The 27,433-nt window shown below is 42.2% G+C and overlaps 1 protein-coding gene across 1 annotated transcript in view; it reads left to right on the top strand.

The window, feature by feature from the left end:
• Window positions 1–27,433, top strand: part of LOC147736652 (collagen alpha-1(XII) chain-like) — a 161,719-nt gene that overhangs the window by 16,198 nt on the left and 118,088 nt on the right. Inside the window, exon 4 of the mRNA XM_086953798.1 lies at window positions 5,750–5,896. Within this exon, the coding sequence (XP_086809924.1) occupies window positions 5,750–5,896 (147 nt within the window). The remainder of the gene's footprint in view (window positions 1–5,749; window positions 5,897–27,433) is intronic.

Genomic DNA, 27,433 nt, shown 5'->3' with positions numbered 1-27,433 from the left:
TTTTCCTGGTCCTGATGAAAGCAAGGACGCAATAGTCCATGTTTGCTGAAACATGTCGACCTTACCTCAGACGGTCTACCTAATTTGACTGCCTAAGGTTATGTATTTTTTAATCTTGGTATTGAGAGCATACACAGAATAAAGGTTGTTCCGTGCCCTGATAACCAATTTTAACACATTTTCCTGTTCTGGTTTCTTTTTTCACTCACAGTTATTTGCACTGCACACCCCAGTCCCATATTTTCTCTCCACTCATTAAGATAGAGTGGTAGACCACACTGTATTTGGAACAACAGAGGGGACCTCCTAACCACCAGGTCATCTTTTGATTGTAAAACTAATTTTCCCAGACGGGTGGTCCGGACAAATCCCAAATGATGAAGGGCGGACCCGTATGGTGACTGATGGGTATTTTCCTCATCCCTTGAGAGCCTTTGTGCCGATCAATTTGACCTCTAGTTGAATAAGGCACTGCGGTCTGTTAGGTAGATATCCTACACCTTTGAACTCCTTTTTTTGATCTCAGACCCTCTGGTACCTTTCGTTATAATCGAATCTTTCTTAAGGCCTTTAATGAGGGAAAGCCAACTGCAACAGCAGCTTGCACCTGTGGTTGGAAGAATAGTTCTGCGTCTAGTTTAACCCCCACATTTCTGGCTACTGAGGTTAGCATCAGGGCGACCATCAACTCTATAAGCCACTGACCCCAACACCACCCTCAGAGGAACACTCGTCTACAGACCCCCAGGACCCAGGCCACAGTTCAGCAACACCATCGCCGACCTCGTCAGCACCCACGCACTCGCCTTCATGGACTACATCCTCCTCGGGGACCTGAACTTCCACCTCGAGAACAACAAAGACGCCAACTCCGCCACCCTGATCGACAGCCTCGGCCTCAGACAACTCGTCACTGCTCCTACCCACGCCACCGGCCACACGCTTGACTCCATCTTCTCCACAAGCACCCACGTCTCCTTCGACCGCTCCACCGAACTCCACTGGATGGATCACCACTGCATCCATTACACCTACAGGATGCCCACCACACACCACCACACCCAACAACTGCCCTGCCGCTGCTGGTGCTGGAACAAAGTCACCAAAGACCAGCTGCCCATCACCCTCTCCCAGAACCCACCCACTGACCCCACCAACCCAGACTCCACTGCCCGCAACCTCAGACAGTGGATTAACGACTGCGCCAGCACCCTTGCCCCGCTCAAGAAACCCTCCAACAGCCGCACCAGCAAGAAAGCCACCTGGTTCACCGAAGAACTCCAGACCTCCAAACAAGTATGCCGGAAATTGGAGAAGAAATGGCTCCACGAACAAACACCGGACAGCCACGCAGCCCACAAGGATGCCACCCGCAGACATCACCATCTCATCAGATTAGCCAAGAGATCGTCCTTCAAAACCCGCCTGGACAACAACGCACAGGACAGCAAAGAGCTCTTCAGCATTGTGAAGGAACTCTCCAACCCCAGCGCCAATGCCAACGACATCCAGCCCGCATTGTCTATGCAAATGCAGGGGGGTACCACAGGTACCCACCATGTGCACCCCCCACCTCGCCTTCACCATGACCAAGTATAGACTGCATGCTTTTCCGTGGCGGCATTGCTGCCACGGAAAGGCATCTGACACAGCCCATTCTGATATGGCTGGTAGTGTCTGATAGACACCACCACCATATAAACCCTTTTCTGCCCCGGTCGCAAGGCGACCGGGGCGGAAAAGCAGCGGACGATGTTTCCGTCCGCCGCAGTCCCCCCCGCCATAGTAACATGGCGGGGGAAATGGGTGGCGGACATCCTAAAGGGCCCCTAATTTTCTCCATCCGTTGTACCACACACCACTCTGGCAATCGCCCCATCCCCAGCCCAATACACTAAGTCCTGTCTGGGAGTGTTGTGTGGCCTAAGGCCTGCTTTGCACGCATGTTATGTTCTAGGGGTGCAGAGAGCTTTTGCTGATCCTGATGTGATTTACTCTTACTGAGCGGAAAGGTAATGGGGTCCCCAAACAAGCCTAAGAGACCTTCTTTAGTTTTATAAACATAGTTCTTATATAGGGAGGGTGTAAAAACTAGGCACTATAAGACCCGTTTGCACAATCATTGTAATATGATTTCTCCTTTTGTATTTTATGGAATTGTAACAATGCTGACCATATTATTTCTAATCATGTTGGCTAAGATACTGCAACTGAGATCACGTTGTTAAAATAAATAATTTAACCTTACCCTTGTCTCTAATTTACTCCTGTTGTCGACTGGTATGAGAGTATAACGAAAGAGTGTTCTTACTTCCCACCATTCCTGAGTTTGTTCTAAGTCGCATTTTCTAGGTTGTCTAATCATTGGTTACTTTGCTATATGACGAAGAGCTAATGTGACACTGATGCTAGCTGGTTGGGGTTTTTCTAGGTACTGAGGTGAGTTTCTGGTACACCACAATTCACTGATGTCCTGGGTCTCTGTGCACAGTTCTGTGTATGAGCAGGATCCTTGCAACAGGAGGTGGTCACACCTCTCTGTGACAGGACACCTTTTGTTCTACCTTTCCCGGCTCAAACTCAGCTCAGCAGCTGGAGGGCAGAATCGTGCCTGAGGTCGGCAGCAGCACTAGCTTGCAGTTAGACCCTGAAAGGCTGGTACTAGGAATACAGGGAGACATCCAAGTGGAGCCCCAGTACATGGGATTCTACATCCACACTGGAATTGGTGTTGGGCAGTATTCCAACATGTTTGATACCAAACATGACCAGATTCGTTGCAGCCAGTATATAGTTAGTCATCTTGTATTTGACTTGATGTTCACTATGTATATTAAATGGCGGACCCCACTTACAAAGCCTGGAGAATAGACTCCAAGGATTGTAGGGGATGTCCTGCTCATACAGGGAACCCTCACACTTATAACCTAGCACCCTCCCTTCAGGGCTGAAAGGCCTGCTTTAGGGGTGGCATAGGTTTTTAGTGCATTGACCTCAGATATAAGGAACATTATATCTGTTGTGAGTGGTGCTAGCAGCAACGTACACAGGCTGCAATGGCAGGCCTGTAGTCACAGTTTAGGTGGACTCCCATGGGTGTTGCATTGCTTGCTGCAGCCCAGGGGAGACCCCTGGTGCACCTATGCCCTGGGTACCTCAGTTCCATATACTAGACTTACATGGGTACACCAGTAGTAGCCAACTGGGAAGGTGCCAAAGTACTTACCATTGTCAAATTTAGGGAGGACGCACAGTGGCTGGTGTCTTGATTGGCAGGATCCCAATCAGACTCTTCACAAAACAGAGCAACACCAGCAAAAAGTGGGGGTGACCATGAAAGCAGATCCTACCTTCCTACCAGCAAAGTAGCTGTTCTGGACATATTCTGGTTTCAGACGGGTGTAGATGGGCTTGCCATTGGTGCGCTGTGCTAAGGAGTTCATTTTATGGGTCAAGAAGTTCCAGTAACCCCGCCCCAACTTCAAGAACCAGATCATGTACTGCTCAAATATATCCTGAGGGCATGGCTTATATGTACTGAGACAGTTAATGCTGGTGCATTAATCTCATTAGCTGAAAATGGCAGCTCTGCAAGCAACCTTTTTAAAGTTAAGGTTGTTTTCTTTATTTTGTTTTCTGGAAGTGGGTACATATTTTCATTTATTTAATTTGTATTTAAATACTAGCAGCCCGTCCCGACCTTGTCCGGGAGCAATCAGGCTTCAGGGCTCCCGCCCGCCCCGATCCCCGCCCGCCCAGACATTGTCCGTGGGTCCCCCGGAGTAGCAGCCCGTCCCTACCTTGGCTTCAGGGCCCCCGCCCGCTCCGACATTGTCCGTGGGTCCCCCGGAGCCTTACCTCATCCGCCGCACCTCCCCGCGCTCCTGAGTTCACAGGTCCGCCGCTCCTCCCCGCCTGTCCGCCGCTCCTCTCTGCTCCTCCCAGACTGTCTGCCACTCCTCACCGCTCCTCCCCGCCTGTCCACCGCTCCTCCCCGCGCTCATGTCCGACGCTCCTCCTCCCGCTCCTGGACGCCGCTCCTCCCCGCGCTCCTGATGTCAGCAAGCACGTCGCGGCCGGCGCTACTTCCATGGGACAACTTTTTTTTTTTTCTCGTACATTTTTTAAATAACTTATATTTTTTATTTTATATTGCCTATGTGCATCTGCACACCCTGACAATTACAACGATGTATCGGGTGTGTGGATTGGCGCTTTGGTTCCCGAGTTTACCCGCCTCAAAGGTTCAAAGTTCTTCCTTTATAATAGTAGTATAGATCAGTATTTAATAACCTAAATATCATATAATTAAATAACAAATATGCACTATTCCATATATGTTAACATTAATGTATATTTCATTATATTTGTATCCATTTGAATTCATTTAATATTTTTTCCTATGGGATTTAATTTTCTATGGAAGGGTGTTGCAATACCAGTGGTTGGCCATCAGTAGTGCTGGATATACTTCAAAAGTGTAAGTTACTACAAAAGTGGAAGTTATTACAAAAGTGCAGAGTGTGAATACCACAAAGTAGGTACCTTACTCAAAAGTTCAAACCTACTTAAAAGTAAGTTAACTTTGCGAATCAGTACTGTATTTTGAGAGGGACTCTCTGCCCAGATGAAGAGAGGTGTTGTAGCCGAAGAAGTGTCTTATGGCAAAGATGCACGGCAACAGGACATCTCTACTCTCAATATGATAATAGGGTTAATATTAATATCACCAGAATATCAACTTATACACAAGCAAAAACTGGAATATAATTCTATCTGCTTTGCTGCCGATGTGTGAGGTGTGGACATTGCATCTCACCCCCTCTTTGTCAATGAAAGTTTTCTAAAATTGTAGCCACATTGCTGGTCTTGAATGATGTCCCGGCCTCCTTCACTCTTCCTGTCTATTTCTCTCTCTCTTTATCTCTCTCTTGATTCCTCCATCTCTCTCACTCTTCATCCTCTTTCTCTCTATCTCTATCTCAGCCTCTCTTTCTCTATCTCTTTCGGTCTTTCTAGCTTCTTTTTTTCTCTCATTCTGCCTCTGGTTCTCCTCCACTCTCGTCTTCTTTCTCTCCGAAGTTTCTTCTTCTCTCTTCTTTTTTCAGTTTCAGTCATTAACCTTTTCTCTATCCTTTCCCTTCAACCTTGTGTCTATGGACAATATAGCCAGGATTCAAAAAACACTTTAGGGCTGATTTAAAAAAGCATTTATGAAGAATGGAATTTATAATGGGATAATACTAAAAGAGTAATATTTTACAGTTTTGCTCTCACTCTCTTCCCCCTCTATCTCTCTATTTCTTGATCTACCTGTATCCCTCTTTCTCTTGCTTCCTCTATTTCACCCCTTTCTTTCACTCTATCTGAATTTCACTCATTCTCCCATCTCACTCCCTGTCTGCCCTTTCTCTTGCTCTGTGTCGTTCATGTTCTCCTAGTCTTTCTCTCAACTCTTTGTCTCTCTCTCTCTCTCTCTCTCTCTCTCTCTCTCTCTCTCTCTCTCTCTCTCTCTCTCTCTCTCTCTTGCTCTTTCTCTCTCTCTCTCTCGCTCTCTCTCTCTCTATACTCAGCTTTCCCCTATGGCTCTCTTGCGTTCACCTTAATTTTACTCTCTTTTCTTTTCTCTTTACCGCTCTCTGCCTGTAGCTCTCTTTCTTCCGAGCCCTCTAATTTCTTCTCTCTTTCTCTCACATTCTCTCTCGGTCTCTTCCGCTTTAAATCAGTCCCTCTCCTTTTTCCCCTCTAGCAGTGACCCAGTGTGACCAACATAACAAACAAGGAGGGCCCGGTGGACAGGACCACACCTGTGTAAGACACGAGCCTGGAACTGAAGATTCCTCTTCCTGGATGGGTTTATCCCCCTACCTGAGACAGACACTATGTTTCCATGCAGGTAAGTGGACTTCATTTCAAAATGTTAAATTGTTTGTTGAATTAAAAAATATAGTACCAGAAATTAAACTTTAAGCCCCCTCACAGGAGTGTTATTAGGTTTAGATATATTTTCTTGCCAGGTCGCCTGCCTTTTATATATATCAAAAAACCCATTGAAATGAGAGAAATGTCCAGAACAAAAGATCTCAGAGAAATGTGAGCTAGATGGCAAATAAAAAAAGTAATAAAGAAAGGGAAATATTCCAACTGATTAGAAAACTGATAACATGGCATAACAGAAACCATGAATATCTAATGGTGAAACACTGTAAACCCCTGACTCAGAGATATCCAATGTAGGTCCAAGAGGGCTGGATCCATACCATAGGATAACTACATGAGATACCTTTACATACACTCAAACCATTATACCATAGGATAACTGGATGAGATGAATGTCTGACATAATATCGACAGACAGAATATCGAACTGCAAAAATATCGGAGCAAAAATATCGACAGCAAAAATATCGGAATCCTATCTTCATTAAGGTAAGTACAAAAATATCGAAAAAATAATATCGTAGTACAAAAATATCGGAATCAAAAATATCGTTTTTTAAAATGTATTAATAATAATGTAAAAATAATTTTAAAATACATATAATTTTACAAATAATAAATAAAAATATTAAAACAAAATTAAAACTAATACATATACATTTAAAATAAATAAAACACTTAATAATTTAATGTAATTGTAATTTTTTTCATGTAATTTATTTGATTTAATGTAATATTTTTTTGTTTTTACCCTGTACGCCTGTACCCCAAAAACCCCAAACTGACCCTGAACCCTAAAAATATCCCTGTACCCCAAAAACCCAAAACTGACCCTGAAACCTAAAAATACCCCTATACCCAAAAACTGAAAACTGACCCTGAACCCTAAAAATACCCCTTTACCCATGAACTGAAAACTGACCCAGAACCCTAAAAATACTCCTTTACCCAAAATTAATTAATATTATTTAATTACCAATTAATTATTAATTAACAATAACAATAAAGTAAATATATTAGCACATTTGCTGTAATTAATTTAATTTAATAATTAATATTATTTTTCCCAATTAATTAATTAAGACTAACAATAAATTATATATAAACAAAATTACTATAATTAATGGAAATAAATAATTAATATTAATTAATTACCAACTAATTAATAATTATAAATATGTACAAAATTATATTAATTAATTAACTAATTAATAGAAATGAATTACCAATTAATTATTAATTAAAATATGTACAAACATATATCAATTAATTAAATAATATTAAATTACTTCCCACCCTATTCCCCTATAAACCCATAAGCCGCTACAGAAAATATTTATCAATTAATCAATTAATTAAAAATAATTAAAAATGATTTATCAATTAATTAATTAATAATTCCTACTAATTAATAATTAATTTAACATAATTAAATTACTTCCCACCCTATTCCCCTATAAACCCACAACCCGCTACAGTAGTAAAATACAATATTTAATTAAATTACATTAAAAATAAATAATAAAACATAATAAATACAATATAATATACACTAAATTTATTTAAAAATTGATATTAGTAACATCGAAGTTATTAATTTCGATATTATTGACATCGATATTTACAACTTCAATATTACTGATATCATACTAATATTGATATTAAGACTGTCGATATTACTTATTTATTTATTTATTTATTATAGAGTTTTGTATAGCGCGAACAAGACCCGTGGGTATCAGAGCGCTTAACATGAAATAAGAAAAGGAAACAAGGTTAACATATGTATAAGCAGTTAGCAAGCAATCGCAGTGAGGTAGATGACATATATATACGTAGCACATGTGACATTAGCCTAAGTAAATATGCTGTGATTAAATAATAACAAAACATGTATATATAACAAATATGAGGTAGCACGGTATAAGTTCATGTATGAGGTAGCACGGTATAAGTTCATGAGAGATGCTGTTCTCCTGTTCAAATCAAATCTCCATTCATATTGGCCATTGGATTGTTCCCGTATCGTGGGATACGTATTCCATTATAGAATTATCTGTGCCTCCGATTTTGGTGGCGGACCAGATCTGTAATACGGCAGAATTATAGCAAATCCATGTTTAGTGATCTTCGCTAAGTAATGATGGCGTGCCTGATCTGTACTAGGCATAATTATAGCAAATCCATGTTTAGTGATCTTTGCTAAGTAATGAATCTATTCATCAGCAGGCTCTTCACTTCCCGTTTGAATGTTACCAGATTCTGGATTTTCCTGATGTTCGGAGGGAGTGAGTTCCATATTCTGGGGGCCGCTCCTGAGAACGCTCTGTCATAGGTTTTTTTCTTTCGGAAGAAGGCTGGTCGTAGTAGCAGCTCCCCAGCACTCCTAGTTGGTCGGTTGCTACTGGACAGCTGGATTTTCTTTGCTAGATATCTTGGGGTGTTGTCGTGTAATGCTTTATGTGTGATACATGCTATCTTTATTTGGATTCTTGCTTCATATGGTAGCCAGTTTAATGCTTTCAGGTGCGGGGATATATGGTCATATTTCCTAGTTCCGGTGATAAGTCTTGCTGCAGCGTTAAGGCAGGCCTTCAGTGGTGCTGTGGACATTTTTGGTAATCCAGCCAAGGTAGTGCACCCATATTCAATTCTCGAGATAACTAGGGATTGGATTGCCAATTTGAGGTCTGACTCTGTGAGGAATGGTTTCAATTTTCTTAGGTAGTTCAAGTGAAAGCGGGCACTTTTCGCCATTGAGTTAATGTGGGCTTTCATGTCTAGATTCTCATCTAAGAAGATTCCTAGAGATTTGGCTGAGTTGACAAGGGTAGGGGTGCATTTTAGCGCAGTCACGACTTTCATCCATTCCAATATTTCTGTATTTCTCTTTGGTGGAGAGATTAGTAGGAACTCTGTTTTATGTGCATTCAACTTCAGGTGGTTTGCCGTTAACCATTGAAGTGTCATTTTTAGTGTCTCATTCATTAATTCCAATTCTTTTATGGATCCGATCTTTACGTAAATTTGCGTGTCGTCAGCATACATGTGATAGGATATTTGAGATTTTTGGAGAATTTCTGTGAGTGGCTCGACGTATAGGTTAAACAGATCTGGGGATAATGTCGATCCTTGGGGGACTCCAATTGTGGTAGGGCAAGGAAGGGAGATTGATTGGTTAACCTGGAAGCGCTGTGTTCTGTTCTGTAAAAAGGACTCGAACCATTTCAGCACTATTCCCGAAATTCCCATCCTGTCCCGTAGCCTGGTCAGTAATGCTTCATGATTTACCGTATCAAATGCCGATGACAAGTCAAGGAGAATCAGTAGGCATGCTTGATTTTGGTCAAGGGCCTGTAGTGCGTCATCGGTAATGTGGAGAATCGCTGTTTCAGTGCTGTGCCCTGCTCTGAATCCTGATTGGCATTCATCTAGCAAGGAGAATTTGTTGATGTGTTGGCTCAGTTGGTTCTGCACACATTTCTCGGTCAACTTGGCCAGTAGAGGGATGTTGGTTACTGGGCGAAAGTTATTTGGATCTGAAGTATCTGCTGTGGGTTTTTTGATTATGGGAACGACTTGACCAGTTTTTAGGCAGTCGGGAAGGATCCCTTGTGACAGTGACGCATTTATTATTTCGGTCCATATTGGAATCAGGATATGATTGATTTCTTTTACGCATTTTGCAGGCAGAGGGTCTTGGTGGTGGTTGTTAGGTTTGATTCCTGAGAGCGTCTTGGCAATCGTGTGTTGGTCATACAGTTCGAATCTTTCCCAGCTCGCCTTGTTTTTTGCTATAGTGCAATCCGCTGTAGAGCTGGCATTGTTAATAGACCAGGGTTCGTTGGGAAGGTTCAACGCCGAGTTTTTAAGCTCTATTTCGAGTGCTTTGGCCTTTTCGGTGAAAAATGTGGAGAAATCATCACAGCTTAGGGATGTTTTTGAATTTTCTTGCACTGTTTTGGCTAGTTTGTTTGATTGCTCCTTTAGGATTTCAAATAGTTTTCGTGGCCTGTTTTTGGCATTATCCAGTTCTGCTCTTATAAATTCCTTTTTTGAGTTGATGATCTTCTTATTATATTGTTTCCTTGTTTTTCTAAGGGCTTCCAGTTCAGGAGATGATGGGTGTTGCCTCCATTTTCTTTCGGCCATTCTCAGTTTGCGTCTATCTTCATTTAGTGCTTCGTTAAACCACGGGTTTTTGGTCTTTTCTGAGACTCGTTTCAATTTTAATGGCATGGTGTTATTAACGATATTTTCGACAGTTGTTATGTAGTGTTCCGTCAGATCGTTAACTTTTTCCAGGTTGTTGGGTGGCTTTAAGTCTCTTTCACAGCTTTCGACCAGTAGTTCCATATTCGCTTCTTTTGTGTCTCGAGTCCATTTTTTGGTCTTGACAGGTTGCCTGGTCCTACCTTTTCTCGTTGCGGGTATCATGAAATTTATAGCGTGATGATCAGACCAGTCACATGGTGTTATGGCGTGGATTGTTGCCACTTTGTTTCTTGAGATTATCCAGTCTAACGTCCCTCCTTTAGAATGTGTGGGCAGTGTGCATGCTTGAGTGAGGTTTAGTTCAGTGAGGAAATCTTTAAGCATGTTGACCTGTTTGTCATTGCAGTTCTCCCAATGCAGGTTGAAGTCGCCTAGGAATATGTTATTGGCAGCGTCGTTAGAGTTGGCTGTTATGATCTCCATTAATTCTGCTATAAACTTTGTGTTATCTCCTGGTGGGTGGTAAAAAGTATCCAGGTTGCACCATTGAGTGTTAGTTGATCTTATGTTGAGACCAAGATACTCACAGGATTCAAGTGGGTCGGCCTGAATTTGTTTAACCTCTATGTCAGATCGATGAATACAGGCTATCCCTCCCCCTAGCTTTCCGTGTCTATCCAGTCTCAGAACGTTGAATTGCGGTGGTATCAATAGATCCATGGTTGGGGATGAGGATTCCTTAAGCCAAGTTTCTGTAAGGATTGCCAGGTCGATGTCCTTGTTGAGGATGAGGTCCGCTACGTCCGATGCATGTTTGGTCGCTGATCGGCAGTTGAGTAGTAGACAGGATAGATGTTTTCCTTTTTTACTAGCATTCACATTTTCGGCTTCGTTTGGTGTTAGCTGTATGTGCTGTAAGTTGTGGGGGTTGGATGTTCTCTCGTTTTTTCTCGCTATTCGGTTAACGTCTAGTGGGACTGTTTGTATTCTCTCTTCCTCCTTGTGGTCCGATAGGTCATATGTTCGGATTAAGGCCAGCGTTTCCTCTTTAGATAATGATTCCGTTCTGTCTGGTCGGTTGTCTCTCTGTTTTAATCGCATGTTCATCTCGATACTCTTTCTGTGTGAGGAATGTACAAGATTTTGGATATCTGTGACTTTGGCGTGAATGTTCGCCGTCCTCTCTTCGATTTTTTCTATCGCCTGTGCGGTATTCCTCGTGGCTTGTGTTAGCATGCTCACAAGTTTCTGAAGCCTATTAAAGTCCTTCTTGATCTGGTGGGGTTTCTTTGGGGCGGCCGATCTGTACATCCGCTCAACTCTTCTCCTTTTTGGCATGGTTCTACGTTGCACTGCCATTTTCTCTATCTTCTCTTTTTGATTGTCTATTCCATCTCCATTAGGTGTGTCGTGAGTGTTGGCTATGTTCTGAGTTGGTAGGATCGTGTTAGAGGTTGAGGGTCTGTGAGCCGCTGGTGTTGTATTAGCGTGGAGTGTAGAGAGGTTGGTGTAGTTAGATAAGTCCTGTGTTGATGGGAGTTCGTTTGTTGATGTAGGTGTGTACGAATTTAGTATAGTGCTGGCGAGGGATTGGGATGTAGGAAGGCTGATGTCTTCTGTCTCATCCAATTCCTGGTTGTTGGGTGGCGCTACCCTCATTGTCTCAGCCTCTTCAGTCTCATCCCACTCCTGGTTGTTAGGTGGCGCTACCCTTACTGCCAGTGTATGATCTACTTGAGGGGTCTCATGGTTCAGGATTGGGGGCGATTCTTCTCTAAGGCGCTGATTTTGTTCTTTGTTTGTTTGATAGGTAGACCTCACATTTCTTCTGGTCGTGTTCTCTGGTAGAGGCCTTAGTAGACCCGTTAACTTTACCTGGGTAGTCTCTAGTGTTGACGCCGGTGCATGATGGCTCCTGGTTCTAATTGCGCCTCTGATTGTGATATCATGAGTGTTTAGAGTGTCTTCTGGTGGGGTTAGGAGAAGTTGATTACTCGGGTCGTCTATTGAGTCTTTTATTGCTAGGAAAGTCTTGGCAAATCTCTCCAGATCTCGGTTTGCTGCTTGTATCAGCACAGTTCCAGATTTATATATCGTTATGTTAAGTTCGGCTCTACATCTTGGTGAAGGTGCGGTTGACATTTTTAAGCCGTGAGGAATGTTTTTCATAGTTTTTATGGTAAGCATCCTAGTGAGGGCATTCCGCCATTTAGTTGCTCTGGATGTATAGAATATGAGGTCATTCATTTTCGTACCATTGGTTGCATTAAAGTATAGGTCTGCGAATAGTATGTCCGGGTTTTTCCTCAGGTAGTCGTGTTTAAACTTCTTGGCTGCATTTTTAGTTAAATTATTGGGATATTTTATACTCTGGGCACTCAAGCCAGTGGATTCTAGGTATCTTTCGCTCATTTTTGCTCCGTTCTGTATTTATTATTCCGTTTTATTCCAGGTAGCCCCACTGCTTATGTTATTTATTGCTACTTTTAATCCCAGATCTAGAATTTTTCCATTATAGTTTCATTGAGTAATAATGGATAAGGCTTCTCTTTTCCATAATTATTCCTCATTTACCTCTAATAGTTATACTTTCAGAGTGCTTATTAATTAATTCGCCGGTTGGTATTTGTTCTGCTCTATGCTGGATGTAGAAACTATCCTTGTAAGATGGCTGCCGTTATGTTTGTTATAATATAGGCAGGGAGTCCTTTCTCACTTTCCAGTACTTTCTCTGGTCCAGCTTCTCTCCTTGATTGGTTCACTTTCCCTAGCTTTCCTCTAGTAGGTTATATTTGATTGCTGTTGCCTGTAGACTTGCAGAGATTCCGCTTTTCTGTTGGTTGCCCTTAGTTCAGCTTATCCCACAAGTGTGTGCTACTTAGGTCAGATCCTCTGCGCTATGTAAGTAGCTGTTTATTTGTTATTGTCCGCAATTGGCCGCCATTTTAAGGTCAGGCGGGGCGGACTGTAGACCTTTCTCGTTTTCCCGGTCTGTCTTGAAGCGGCGGGGGGGCGTGGGGGGGGCGATGACTGGGCGCCGTGTCAGCGCGAGTGCCCTCACCTCCTCGTCTCCGCGCTCGATCCTCGCTCCCCGTCCTGGGTCCCGGTGAAGCCGCCTCGTCCCTCTCACTGATCGGACCCGCCTGCACCGCTCCGAGAGTTCTCCGCTCTCCGCCCGCTCCGCCAGCAGTCTCCCAGGCGTCCGCTGATGCTGTCCCCGCCCGGGCGCCTCCGAGTCTCCTCTCGGTCTGGATGATGTCAGGCTGCTACCTCTCCTACGGAGGTAATCATTTTCTTCATTCTGCTTCCGAGTCCTAGGTCGGCAGTCTTGGCAGGTCTTGGTCGGCAGTCTTGGCAGGTCTTGGGCTGTAAAGTCGGGATATACAGGGATTTATGCCCGAATTGGCGATCCCAAATCCCGGAGCCCTTGCCTAGGACTCCTGGTCAGCGGCCATCTTTGCTTAACCTACCTTACCTTCGATATTTTGTCCCATCGATATTGAAACTTCGATATTTTTGTATATCGATATTTAAAAATTGATATTTTGTCTGTGTACCAGATGAGATACTTTTACATACACTCAATCAATTATACCATAGGATAACTACATGAGATACCTTTACATACACTCAAACCATTATACCACAGGATAAATACATGAGATAACTTTACAAACACTCAAACCCTTATGCCACATGATAAATACATGAGATACCTTAATATACACTCAAACAATTCTATCATAGCATAACTACATGAAATACCTTTACATACACTCAAACCCGTATACCTTAGGATAACTACATGAGATACCTTAACATACACTCAAACCATTATACCATAGGATAACTACATGAGATACCATTACATACACTCAAAGAATTCTATCATAGGATAACTACATGAGATAACTTTACATACACTCAAACCCTTATACCACAGGATAACTACATGAGATACCTTAACATACACTCAAACCATTATACCATAGGATAACTACATAAGATACCATTACATACACTCAAACGATTATATCATAAGATAACAACATGAGATACCTTTACATACCCTCAAACTGTTATACCATAGGATAACTACAAGAGATACCTTTACATCAAGATATTCAACAAGATGGCTGCATCATAGGAGCTCAATACGAGAGCTCCTCGGGTTCGGGATAACTTAATATAGTTTAAATCCCGATTAAACCCCCCCCCCCTCAAGGACACTTAGATAACAGCAGAATAACAACTGAAGCAAGGAATAGAAAAATAAAGTTACCACGACCTACCCTGGTAGGAAGACACTGAAGTCCAGCGCGACAGCTCCTCACCGGACTTTGAGACTGCCACGATCATCGAATGCTGAGGCCATCGGAGGACAAGGGAAGGTGACTATCGACTGCTGAGGGCACCGGAGGACACGGGAAGGCGACTACAAAACGTTTCATCCCGGCATGACCGATAGCCTCGCATCAACGTATCCATCGATGTACACAGATGAGCAGATTGCCACGCTGCCCCTGGATGCTCGGCGCCCCCCTTGGGAATACTGCTACAGCCCCTAGATCTCCTCCGCGTCAACGATAAAGCGGAACGAAGAGAGGAGAATGCGCTGTTCACCGACGCGGCACTGAACGGAGGTGAGGGACGGCAAGGAGGCATGGGTGAATGTGAAGCACTTGGGAAGAACTCAAAGGGACCCTGCACCCCCTAAAATAACGCAAGCGGGGGCTGAAAGAAGATCTATCAATACTACTAAAGGATAGTGAGATTGAAGGAAATAATTTTCGAAGCGGCGCACCTGACTTTAAAATGGCGGCCCCTCAGGACAACTTGATTACCCTCCTTAGGAAAGGATAGGTAGCTCTTGCTGATTAAAGAGAGAGCACTACTAAATGGCAACTACTCGGAGGCAGGTACAATAGAAAGAGGACCAACGAATTAATGGACAGCTAGAAAGGACCCTATTCCAAATCCTAAACAGAGGATGAAAAGTGAAAGAAGACAATTCTAAGAGTAGAAAGAGAGAAAGTATTCATCCCAGAGAAGGTCGACTAAAACGGCAGACATCTTGGAAAGGCCATTTTAACACCATAAGTTCACAACTAATGCTAGTTAATCAATTATATAAGGAGAGCCATTTCTAGTGGATTACAGAAGAATCTACATGGAAGAGGAAACTATAAAATTAATCTTTTACAATTACTAAAGATAATTTTATTGCTATAATTCGTGATAGAAGTGTGATAATTACCATTAGTGATGAATGCTAAGAGAATTACAATACCACTAGGAAAAAGGCAGCCTTATTCTACAACGCCAACACATATCCAAGATGGAAGACAATTACCTGGAACGAATAGGCAAGAATGCTTACAACATACTATACCCTTCATATCTCTCCAAAAATGCAGCCAAAAAATGTAAGCATAACCTCATGAGGAGAAACCCTGACACATTGATCTCTGACACTTCCTTTTGTTTGGTTAAAGGGATCATTTTAAAAGATTTGATTTTCTTAACCAGAAGAAGGGCTAAATGGCGCAATACCTTTACAAACCTGCTATACATTAAAGCCACTACCAACATCCCACATGGAACAAAATTCATGACCAGGGTATCACCTAAACTCAGAGCGGACATTTGCATAACCATCTTTAAGAATGGAATAGTATTGATCCAAGCCTCTAACGACGATCTGGAAAAATTTGAGAACATCTTCAATACCATAAAAAGAAATGTGTAGAACATGAAGCCACCCCTTCACCAGAGTAGATCAGAAGACAACCCCGTCCCTCCCGACACTCTCTCTACAAGCAGCTCAACAACTAGAGACCACCAGGAACCGGAGCAAGCCACACAAAGAAAAGACGCTAGGCATTTTCACGCCAGAATCGGTCAACGGACAACCCTTTCTCAGCTAACAATAACCCTATAAGCAGTAGCCTAATCAAAGTCCAAATGGACCCGAAACAAATAAGAGACACTTGGCTGGGACAAGTCCAGAATACGCCAACAGACAAACCAAGCTCAGCCGACACCAACACTATAAACATTACTCCAACCAGAGAACAACAGGAAACAAGACAAACCAACACCCCATCGAATAACCCACGGGATCCAGTCCCTCAACCTAGAGCCATAGACGAAATTGAAAATTCGTTAATCGAGAATAAATCAGAGAGAACACAAATCATAAATATTAACAGTTATAACTGTGGCTCAACAAAACATGATAGAACGACTAACCCAGAAACCAATGAGAGAGATAATAATCGACCGAAGGGAAATATCAAAAAACCAATGATACAGTGCTCTAAACGGAAACTCAGGAACAGAAACAGTGAAAATGGGAACTTAGGAAAAATTATTCATACTATGGCACCCAAGGTCATGAGAAATATATGCGAGACCCAAGCACTAATCAGCAATCTAACAAAGGATATACAAAGCTCCATGATAGGGATAGAAAAACTTTATGATATCACAAAGAATACACAGAATGAAGTAAAACTCATCAGAGAGCTAGTAAATACATCCATAGGGATAAACAACATGAGATCTCTACCTTTGACAGACAGACAAAACAGACCAGATAGGAACCAAAATAATGTAACCGAAGAATACATAACAGCACTACTCCAGGAATATAAATCATCAGACCCCATGAGAGCACAGGAAATCAAAAGAGTAGTGATAGACACTAACAGAACATCCACAAGGAAGGAAAGGAAATCAAACCTCAACAACCTACAACAAATCCAAATAACCACGGAACCGTTAAACATGACCTCAACCAGAACGGAGAAATCTCTAAAATGTCTGTTACTCAACTGTCGATCTGCGGCGAAACATGCTTTGGACATAGCAGACATCATCAGAAAACAAGAAATAGACATAACAATCCTGACTGAAACCTGGTTATCTGAATCCTCATCGCCAGTCCTGGGCCTTCTGGTACCACCGCACTACAACATATCAAAACTAGACAGGCAGATAAAGACAGGGGAGGTATTGCCTGTATCCATAGATCGACTCTAGAAGTTGGCCAATATCAATCTGACCCCCTCGAATCATGCGAATACCTAGGGCTCAACATAAGAGCGGCAAACAAACAGATCTGCAATCTACATGCCCTATATCAACCTCCAGGAAACAATATGAACTTCATTGACCAACTGATGGAGATCATCACTGCTAACGCCAACTCCGACATTAATAATATATTCTTAGGTGATTTCAATCTTCGTTGGAACGACAACAACGACAAACAGGTCAACGCCTTTAAAGAATTTTTAAATGATCTAAAACTATCCCAAGCTTGTCTTTAACCTACTCACTCGAAATGAGCTACACTGGACTGGATTATCTCCAAGAACAAGGACATCGTAACCCTCTCCATTGAATAGTGCGACTGGTCAGATCACCACGCTATAACCTTCCAAATACCTTCACGGGAGAAAATAAAAACATCTCAAACTACCAAAATGAAAAGATGGATTAGAGATACCAGGGACTCAAATTTGGATCTGCTAGCTGAAATTTGCAAGAGAGACTTAAACCCAGCTGAAAACTTAAAAGATGTGAACGATCTAACGAACCACTACAACACCACAGTAACAGAAATAGTCAATGCCACCATATTTAAAAAGAGTTACAGAAAAAAAAAATCCATGGTTCAATGGAATATTGAATGAAGAAAGACGTAATTTGAGAAGAGCAGAAAGAAAATGGAGACAACACCCTTCCTCCCCTACACTGAAATCACTTAGAAAAACCAGAAATGAATATAACAAGAAAATCATCAACACAAAAAAGGAATTTATCAGAACAGAATTGGATAACGCCAAAAACAGGCCACGTAAATTATTCGAAATCATAAAACAACAATCCAACAAGCTGGCAAAATCTGTCCAAAAGGTCACTAAAACACAACTAAGTTGCAATGAATTTTCTACCTTCTTCATTAACAAAGCCAATAAGTTGGAAGAAGAATTTAGGACTGCCGCAGATAACATTAAAGACAACACGCCTCCAGCACTATCTGACCCGAATTATGCAAACAAGTCGACTAAAAACAAAGCACACTGGAACACTTTCAAATTATTAGACCACTGAGGGTGGTGGGTTCTGCTCGTGATCAATGGCCATGCCCGGAAGGTCCCTTTTCATGCATACAGTGTAGATTTCAAGCATCTCATACCGACATTTCCATTGGATGCGCGGTTAGGAAAACACCAGCGTTTAAGGGCTGGAAAAGTTTTCTTCTCAATGTACGCTCACTGGCCAAACACTACCTTGAGATATGGGATCTTATAAACGCAGTTAGTCCTGAAATTTGTTTCTTAACAGAAACTTCGTTAAAACCGCATACCACCCCGGCAATAACATTAGGAATTCCGGTAGGATATAAAATCCTAAGGCTCGACCGCATAATTAAAACCGGAGGCGGAATAGCCATAATATATAAAGAAGATCTGAAAGTCTCCATAATCGAACAGAGTTGCTGCCCATCGATGGAAGTGATGATATTTAAGATAAAGTCAGGCTCTAAAGAAAATTGGAAAGGAGCTCTGATTTATCGTCCGCCTGGGCCAAGTAATGGATTTACCCTATCTCTAACAGAACTATTAGCACAACATCTTAAAGCTAAAGAAAACTTTCTCCTATTAGGCGATTTTAATTTTCATGTTGACATCCCCGACCCCCCTGAAACTCTGTCCCTGCTCTCTGACCTTTCCCTCTTAGGATTTCAGTTACAAAATAATGGATCTACTCATATAGGAGGCCACACTTTAGATCTAAGTTTTTTCTAATGGTCCACGATATGTAGCCGCTCTCCGACTCGAGTTAACTGGTCAGACCATTGCCTGGTTGAATTTACCCTCCCTGGCTTAGAAAAACCTGTTAAAAATGTATCCGCCCCCCCCGATATGGCGCTGACAATGGTATAGGGTTATTCTAGAAGAGATCCAGAAAGTATGGAAAGAACCGCTTATTACAGCAACAGACAATGCGGAGTCAACTCTTTCCAAATATAATACAGCTCTTAAAGAAGCTGTCAACCTCCTAGCTCCGCTGAAACTTATGAAATAATATCCGACATCAAAGCAGGAGGTATGGTACACGGAACAGCTGAGATTAGAAAAGCAGGGTTGTAGGAAATTGGAAAAAGTATGGAGAAAGACCCACACTGAAGAAAGTCGGAAAAACCACTCAGAAGCCTTAACTTCCTACTATTAAAACATCAAGCTAGCTAAAAAGAACTGTTTAACATCACAGCTAGCAGAAGCAGGGAACTCCTCTAGAGAGCTGTTCAGGATCTTACAGACCTTTGTGAAGCCCTTGGCCATTGAGAGTCCTGATGAGTTCTCCCAATCCCTTATGCAATAACATTTCCCTTTTCTTCGAAAATAAAATAGATGCCATTTACCGAAAGATTACAATGGCCAAGAGCTCTAGGGTTAGCACTAAATGCACTCTGACACCTTCCGAATCAAACTAGGCTGACTGGTTTTCCTGAAACCAGTCAAACTGAAATTCTGTCCCTGATAAGTAACATCAAAACTGGCTCCCCGTTAGACCTCATTCCAGCTAAAACAACGGCCTTAATAGGCAATCTATTGTGCCCTATGATACAAACGTTCATCAATCTCTCTCTTAAAAGAGGGACAAATTCCTCAAGACTGGAAAAATGCGGTAGTAAATCCCATCCCTAAAAACACGGCCCTGCCATGGACAGAATTGTCCAACCTACGCCCCATCTCCCTATTACCATTCCTAAGCAAACTGGCCGAGAAGCATGTGAAAACTCATGTGTCAAAATTCATCGAGGCTGCACGGGGTCTGGACCATTCTCAATATGGGTTCAGACCCAACCACAGCACCGGATCCACGCTCCTCTCCGTGGCAGATAACATCAAGATGACACAAGATAGAGGAGGCTCCATGATTCTGGTGCTGTTAGACCTGTCTGCTGCCTTCGACACTGTGTCACATGAGATTCTTCTCGGCCGTTTGCAGAGAGTGGGGATTGGAGGTGTAGCTCTGTCCTGGCTGGAGAGTTTCCTCACCGGCCGCTCACAAAGTAGTGGCTCACTGGTCAGAGGCGGCAGACCCGAGAGCAGAGGACGGCCCGGGACCAGGGTTCGATTCCCGGCGCGGCAGGTTTCTGGACCAGGGTCAGCGGACTCGATAATTCTCTCGCCTCGGTACCCACTCTGATCAGCGATCACACTCGGCAACTCTGGGCATTAGCTTGCCTCATCTTCACTAACGGCCCCACCAGACCGCCGGGGATGCCTGGTCTCACCCTGGAGATACCCATTAAGGGACCATCTCTCAGGGAAGCCAGGAAGGGTTTCGCAGTGGTCGAAGCGCCTAGGGACCCTAGGGGTAAGTAGTGTGCTATATAAATGCCTATACACAAAGTGTCAGCTCGGGCTCCTATCGTTCCATCTGCAGGGAGCTCACCAAGGGGGTTCCACAGGGCTCATGCCTGAGCCCCACAATATTTAATGTGTATGTGGCCCCCCTTGCTGACATTGTGAGAGCATATGAGTTTACCCCAGTGTCGTATGCCGACGACACCCAGCTCTTGTTTCCCTTCCAGACTCTTACCCCAGAAATTAGGAACTCCTTTGCTGAGGGCATGAGAGTGGTATCCAACTGGATGGCTTCCAACTGCCTCCAGTGCAATGTGGGCAAGACAGAAGTCATGCTCTTTGGGAAAGCTAATCTCCTATGGTCACCAGACTGGTGGCCTTTGGAGTTAGGACCCATTCCTTGCCCAAAGCAATCAGTCAAGAATCTGGGAGTGCGACTGGATCAGAACCTGGTTCTAAAAGAACACGTGAACCTGGTGACTAGATCCTGCTTCCGGACAATTGGTCTCCTAAGAAGGGTTTTTCCCTTCCTATCAGATATCTATAGAAAGACCCTAGTCCAGGCCCTTGTAATAAGTCGGTTGGATTACTGCAATGGCCTCCTCATCTCTGCGAATGAACATGTACTCAACCGACTTCAAGTGGCCCAAAACACCGCGGCCAGACTCGTTCTTATTATCCCCTAGAGAACACCATCTAGGCCGCTCTTAGAAGAGCTTCACTGGTTGCCTGTACGCCAGTGAAGCAAGTTCAAGATTTGCTGCATTATAAATAGGAGCCTTTTTGGATCAGGTCCTCATTACTTGACCCAGAAATTTCGAATTCACACACTGGAACGCCTTTTGCGCTCCAGTAGTCAATTTCTACTAAAAATTCCCCTCATTAAGACGGTCAGGCAGGGTGGCCGAGCACTCTCTTACGTAGGGCCTTCCCTCTGGAACACACTCCCTATTGACATGCGACAAAACACCAATCTTCTTTCCTTTAGGAAAGCACTTAAGACACTTTTTTTCCGGGAGGTATACCCTCCTGTCTGCAAGTCCCAAAGGCATTGTTTCCGGCACCCACAGCGAGCCAAGTGCGGAGATACCCCTTCGGGTGTCGAGTCCAGCGCTATAAAACCAAATAAATAAATAAATAAATAAGGAAATTGCTAAAACACTTGCGACCACGAAACCCAACAACCATTTTAACGACCCACTACCATCGAAATGCATGACAGAAATCAGCCATACTATGATTCCAATATGGACAGATATCATAAACGCCTCACTCACACAGGGGTGCCTGCCAGAAAGCCTGAAGACTGGACAGGTAGTCCTGATCATAAAAAAAACCCACAGTAGACCCAACAGATCCAAACATCTATCGCCCATTGACCAACATCCCTTTTCTTGCTAAACTCATAGAGAAATGTGTACAGAATCAGTTGAGTAAACATATCGACAACTTCTCATTGCTAGATGACTGTCAATCGGGATTCAGAGCAAATTCATAACACGGAAACAGCAATCCTACACATTGTCGATGATGCTCTTCAAGCTCTAGATCGCAATCAATCCTGTCTACTCATCCTCCTAGATTTGTCAGCAGCATTTGACACAGTTAACGATGAAAAATTACTGAACAGACTTCACGACTGGATGGGAATTTCTGGCACGGTACTGAAATGGTTTGAATCATTTTTAAAGAACAGAATTCAGAGATTCCTAGTAAACCAAGCACTATCGCCAACATGCCCTAACACGCTCGGAGTACCGCATGGATCCACCTTATCTCCTTCACTGTTTAACTTATACATCGAACCTCTCACAGAAATTCTGCGGAATTTGAAAATATCCTACCACATGTATGCAGATGACATGCAACTTTACATCAAGATTGCTAGCCTGGAAGACATAACCACAATGAATGACGCCCTCAAAATATCGCTAAAATGGTTAACTAACAATCATCTCAAGCTCAACGCTAAAAAAACAGAATTCTTACTCATCACACTATAATAAAATCATTCCTCAGTGAAAGAATGGTCCAAAATGATTACAGCATTAAATTGCATCCCAACTCTAGTTGACTCTGCAAAATCTCTCAGAATCACACCGGATGAGAACCTTGATATGAAAACACACATTTAATCTATGGCAAAAAACGCCCATTTCCACTTGAACTATCTGAGGAAGATGAAATCCTTTTTATCGGAGACGGACTTGAAACTAGCTGTGCAATCACTGGTTGTCTCTAGGATAGAATATGGGTGTACCACACTTGCTGGCCTACCTAAAATCTCTACAGCACCCCTAAAAGCTTGCCTCAATTCACCGTCAAGGCTCATTACAGGGTCAAGGAAATGTGATCATATCTCGCCTCACTTAAAGGCCTTAAACTGATTACCGTACATAGCCAGAGTACAGATGAAAATGGCATGTATCACCCATAAAGCGATTCATCACAATACACCTAAATATCTAGCCCACAAAATAGAAATCTCAGGAAGAAACAGACTTGTCAGGAGTGCCAATTATCTACTCCTGAAACCACCTATCTTTAAGAAGAAAAAAACATATGAGAGGACATTCTCAGGCGTAGCTCCCAGGATATGGAACTCCCTTTCTGCAAACATCAGAAAAATTACAAACACTATAACATTCAAGAAAGAAATCAAGAACTTTCTAATGAGCAAGTTCCTCCCATAACAAGACAAACGCTACCGAAGACTTGTGACTGATTGTATGACCGTATACCCAATATGGGAATAGGATTTGACTGAACTCCAAAGAAAAACTACCTCAGAACATTGTAACTTAAGTCTCAATGAATACCGTCCCTTTATTGTTTACCCCTATATCAGCCTTTTGGATACTAGGTCTAAAAAGCCATTATTAAGTCTGTACGATCTTATTGCTGTATATACATTGTATTTGTAACCCATACCATATGATGTTAAGCGCTCTGATACCCATGGGTCATGTCCGCGCTATAGAAAACTGTAATTAAATAAATAAATAAATAAACCATTATATCATAGGATAAATACATGAGATACCTTTACATACACTCAAACTATTATACCAGAGGATAACTACATGAGATACCTTAACATACACACAAACAATTCCATCATAGAATAACTACATGAGATACCTTAACATATACACAAACAATTCCATCATAGAATAACTACATGAGATACCTTAACATACACAAAAACAATTCCATCATAGAATAACTACATGAGATACCTTTACATACACTCAAACTATTATACCATAGGATAATCCCATGAGATACCTTAACATACACTCAATCAATTCTATCATAGGATAACTATATGAGATCCATTTACATACACTCAAACCATTATAATTTAGGATAACTACATGGGATACCTTAACATACACTCAAACCATTATACCATAGGATAACTACATGGGATACCTTGACATACACTCAAACCATTATACCATAGGATAACTACATGAGATACTTTTACATACACTCAAACCATTATACCACAGGATAAATACATGAGATACCTTTACATACACTCAAACTATTATACCATAGGATAATCCCATGAGATACCTTAACATACACTCAATCAATTCTATCATAGGATAACTATATGAGATCCATTTACATACACTCAAACCATTATAATTTAGGATAACTACATGGGATACCTTAACATACACTCAAACCATTATACCATAGGATAACTACATGGGATACCTTGACATACACTCAAACCATTATACCATAGGATAACTACATGAGATACTTTTACATACACTCAAACCATTATACCATATGATAACTACATGAGATACCTTTACATACACTCAAACAATTCTATCATAGCATAACTACATGAGATACCTTTACATACACTCAAACCATTATGCCACTGGATAAATACATGAGATACCTTAACATACACTCAAACAATTCTATCATAGCATAACTACATGAGATACCTTTACATAGACTCAAACCCTTATACCTTAGGATAACTACATGAGATACCTTAACATACACTCAAACCATTACACCATAGGATAACTACATGAGATACCATTACATACACTGAAAGAATTCTATCATAGGATAAGTACATGAGATGCCTTTACATACACTCAAAACCTTATACCTTAGGATAACTACTTGAGATACCTTAACATACACTCAAACCATTATACCATAGGATAACTACATAAAATACCATTACATACACTCAAACAATTCTATCATAAGATAACGACATGAGATACCTTTACATACACTCAAACTATTATACCATAGGATAACTACATGAGATACCTTTACATACACTCAAACTATTATACCATAGGATAATCCCATGAGATACCTTAACATACACTCAATCAATTCTATCATACGATAACTATATGAGATCCATTTACATACACTCAAACCATTATAATTTAGGATAACTACATGGGATACCTTAACATACACTCAAACCATTATACCATAGGATAACTACATGGGATACCTTAACATACACTCAAACCATTATACCATAGGATAACTACATGAGATACTTTTACATACACTCAAACCATTATACCATAGGATAACTACATGAGATACTTTTACATACACTCAAACCATTATACCACAGGATAACTACATGAGATACTTTTACATACACTCAAACCATTATGCCACTGGATAAATACATGAGATACCTTAACATACAATCAAAAAATTCTATCATAGCATAACTACATGAGATACCTTTACACACACTCAAACCCTTATACCTTAGGATAACTACATGAGATACCTTAACATACACTCAAACCATTACACCATAGGATAACTACATGAGATACCATTACATACACTGAAAGAATTCTATCATAGGATAAGTACATGAGATGCCTTTACATACACTCAAAACCTTATACCTTAGGATAACTACTTGAGATACCTTAACATACACTCAAACCATTATACCATAGGATAACTACATAAAATACCATTACATACACTCAAACAATTCTATCATAAGATAACGACATGAGATACCTTTACATACACTCAAACTATTATACCATAGGATAACTACATGAGATACCTTACCATACACTCAAACCATTTATTTATTTATTTATTTATTTAGCCGATTTTTAAAGCGCGCAAATACCCGTGGGTGTCTCGGCGCTGGGTTGCAGAACTCTCAGTGAATGGAGGTTTAGGCAAGGAATAACCATGTCTTTAGTTTTTTCCTGAAGTTAAGGAGGGTCGGTGCACACTTGATGTGTAAAGGAAGTGTGTTCCATAATTTAGCTGTGGCTACAGAGAAGCATTTGTCGCCCCAGTTGGCCCTCCTTGTGCGGGTGACTATGAGTAAGAGCGCTGAAGATGACCGTAGGGTTCTTGTGTGTTCAAGCGGTCGAAAAGCATTTTTTAGAAATAAAGGGCCGTGATTATGAATAGCTTTGTATGCAATGCATAAAGCTTTGAATTTGACACGGCTCCTCACCGGTAGCCAGTGTAGCTGTCGGATGTAAGGGGAGACCGATGCAAATTTGGGGATGGATAGCAGTGTCCTGGCTGCTGCATTTTGCACTGTTTGCAATTTGTTGAGGACTTTCTGTTGTGCATTGAGTAGCAGTGCATTACAGTAGTCCGTTTTGGAGAACACTAATGTACTGATCAGTGTTTTACCAGCATGTGAAGGTAGATATGGAATCAATTTTTTTATCCTTTTCATTATGTGGAAGGATGAGGAAGCCACCGCATTGGCATGTTGCTGGAATGATAGTTTGTTATCAAAGACAACACCCAGATTGCGTACCTTCGTCACAGGTGCTGGGGTTGTCCCATCAGATGGGGCCACCATTGTGGGGACCATGTAGGTTGCAGCCTCCCGAATGTCATCACTTCTGTCTTATCAGAATTAAGTTTGAGACAGTTGGATGACATCCAGGAGCTTATTGCCCTCATTCCCGCTTGGAAATTGGCTGCCACCGAGATTCCATCGTCGTATATCGACAACACCAGTTGGGTGTCGTCAGCATATGTAGTGAGGGAGATTCCGCAGGATTTTATGACCCTCGCCAAGTCCGACACATAGATGTTAAATAGTGTCGGACTTAACGAGGATCCCTGCGGTACTCCGCATGGCAGAGAGAAGGTATGAGATGTAAAATTGCCCAATTTTACTGTTTGAGGGCGGTTTGACAAAAATGAGGCCAGAAGGTCCTTAGCTTTGTCTGTAATTCCTATGGCCTCGACACGGTCGATCAAGGTGGCATGGTCGACCGTGTCGAAGGCCGCAGACAGATCCAGGAGTACAAGAACTGCGGCTCCTCCCTTATCCATGGTGGACCTGATTTCGTCTGCTGCCTTTAGCAGTGCCGTCTCTGTTCCGTGGCCCTGGCGAAACCCAAATTGGGTGTCATCCAGTAGATTGTTGAGATGGATATAGTTTGACAGCTGGAAGTTCATGATCTTTTCAAAGATTTTTGCAGGGAACGGAAGGCAGGCAATTGGCCTATAGCTGGCAGGAAGGAGAGGGTCTAGATTGGGTTTTTTCAGCAGCGGTTTAATTATGGCTTTTTTCCAAACCGAGGGGTAGACACCGGATGCAAACATTGCATTACAGATGTTAGTTAAAGGTGGAGCAATCACTTCCGGGATGAGGTTAAGAATGGCTGGAGGGCATGGGTCTAAAGGTGAGCCGGATTTGGTTCGAGCTACCAAGGGTTGGATGAGTTCACAGGTAGTGGGTTCGAAAGCTGCGAATATGGGGGCTCTATCAGCAGTGGTGTGCGAGGAGATGCGCGATGCATCAGGTGTGAACGTGTTGAAGATGGCTCTAACTTTGTCCTCGAAAAAATTAGCCAATGCATCAGAGAGGG

Source organism: Lissotriton vulgaris, chromosome 1_2, assembly GCF_964263255.1.
Source record: "Lissotriton vulgaris chromosome 1_2, aLisVul1.2, whole genome shotgun sequence".
Classification (NCBI taxonomy): Eukaryota; Metazoa; Chordata; class Amphibia; order Caudata; family Salamandridae; genus Lissotriton; species Lissotriton vulgaris.
This window is presented reverse-complemented; position numbering and strand designations above follow the sequence as displayed.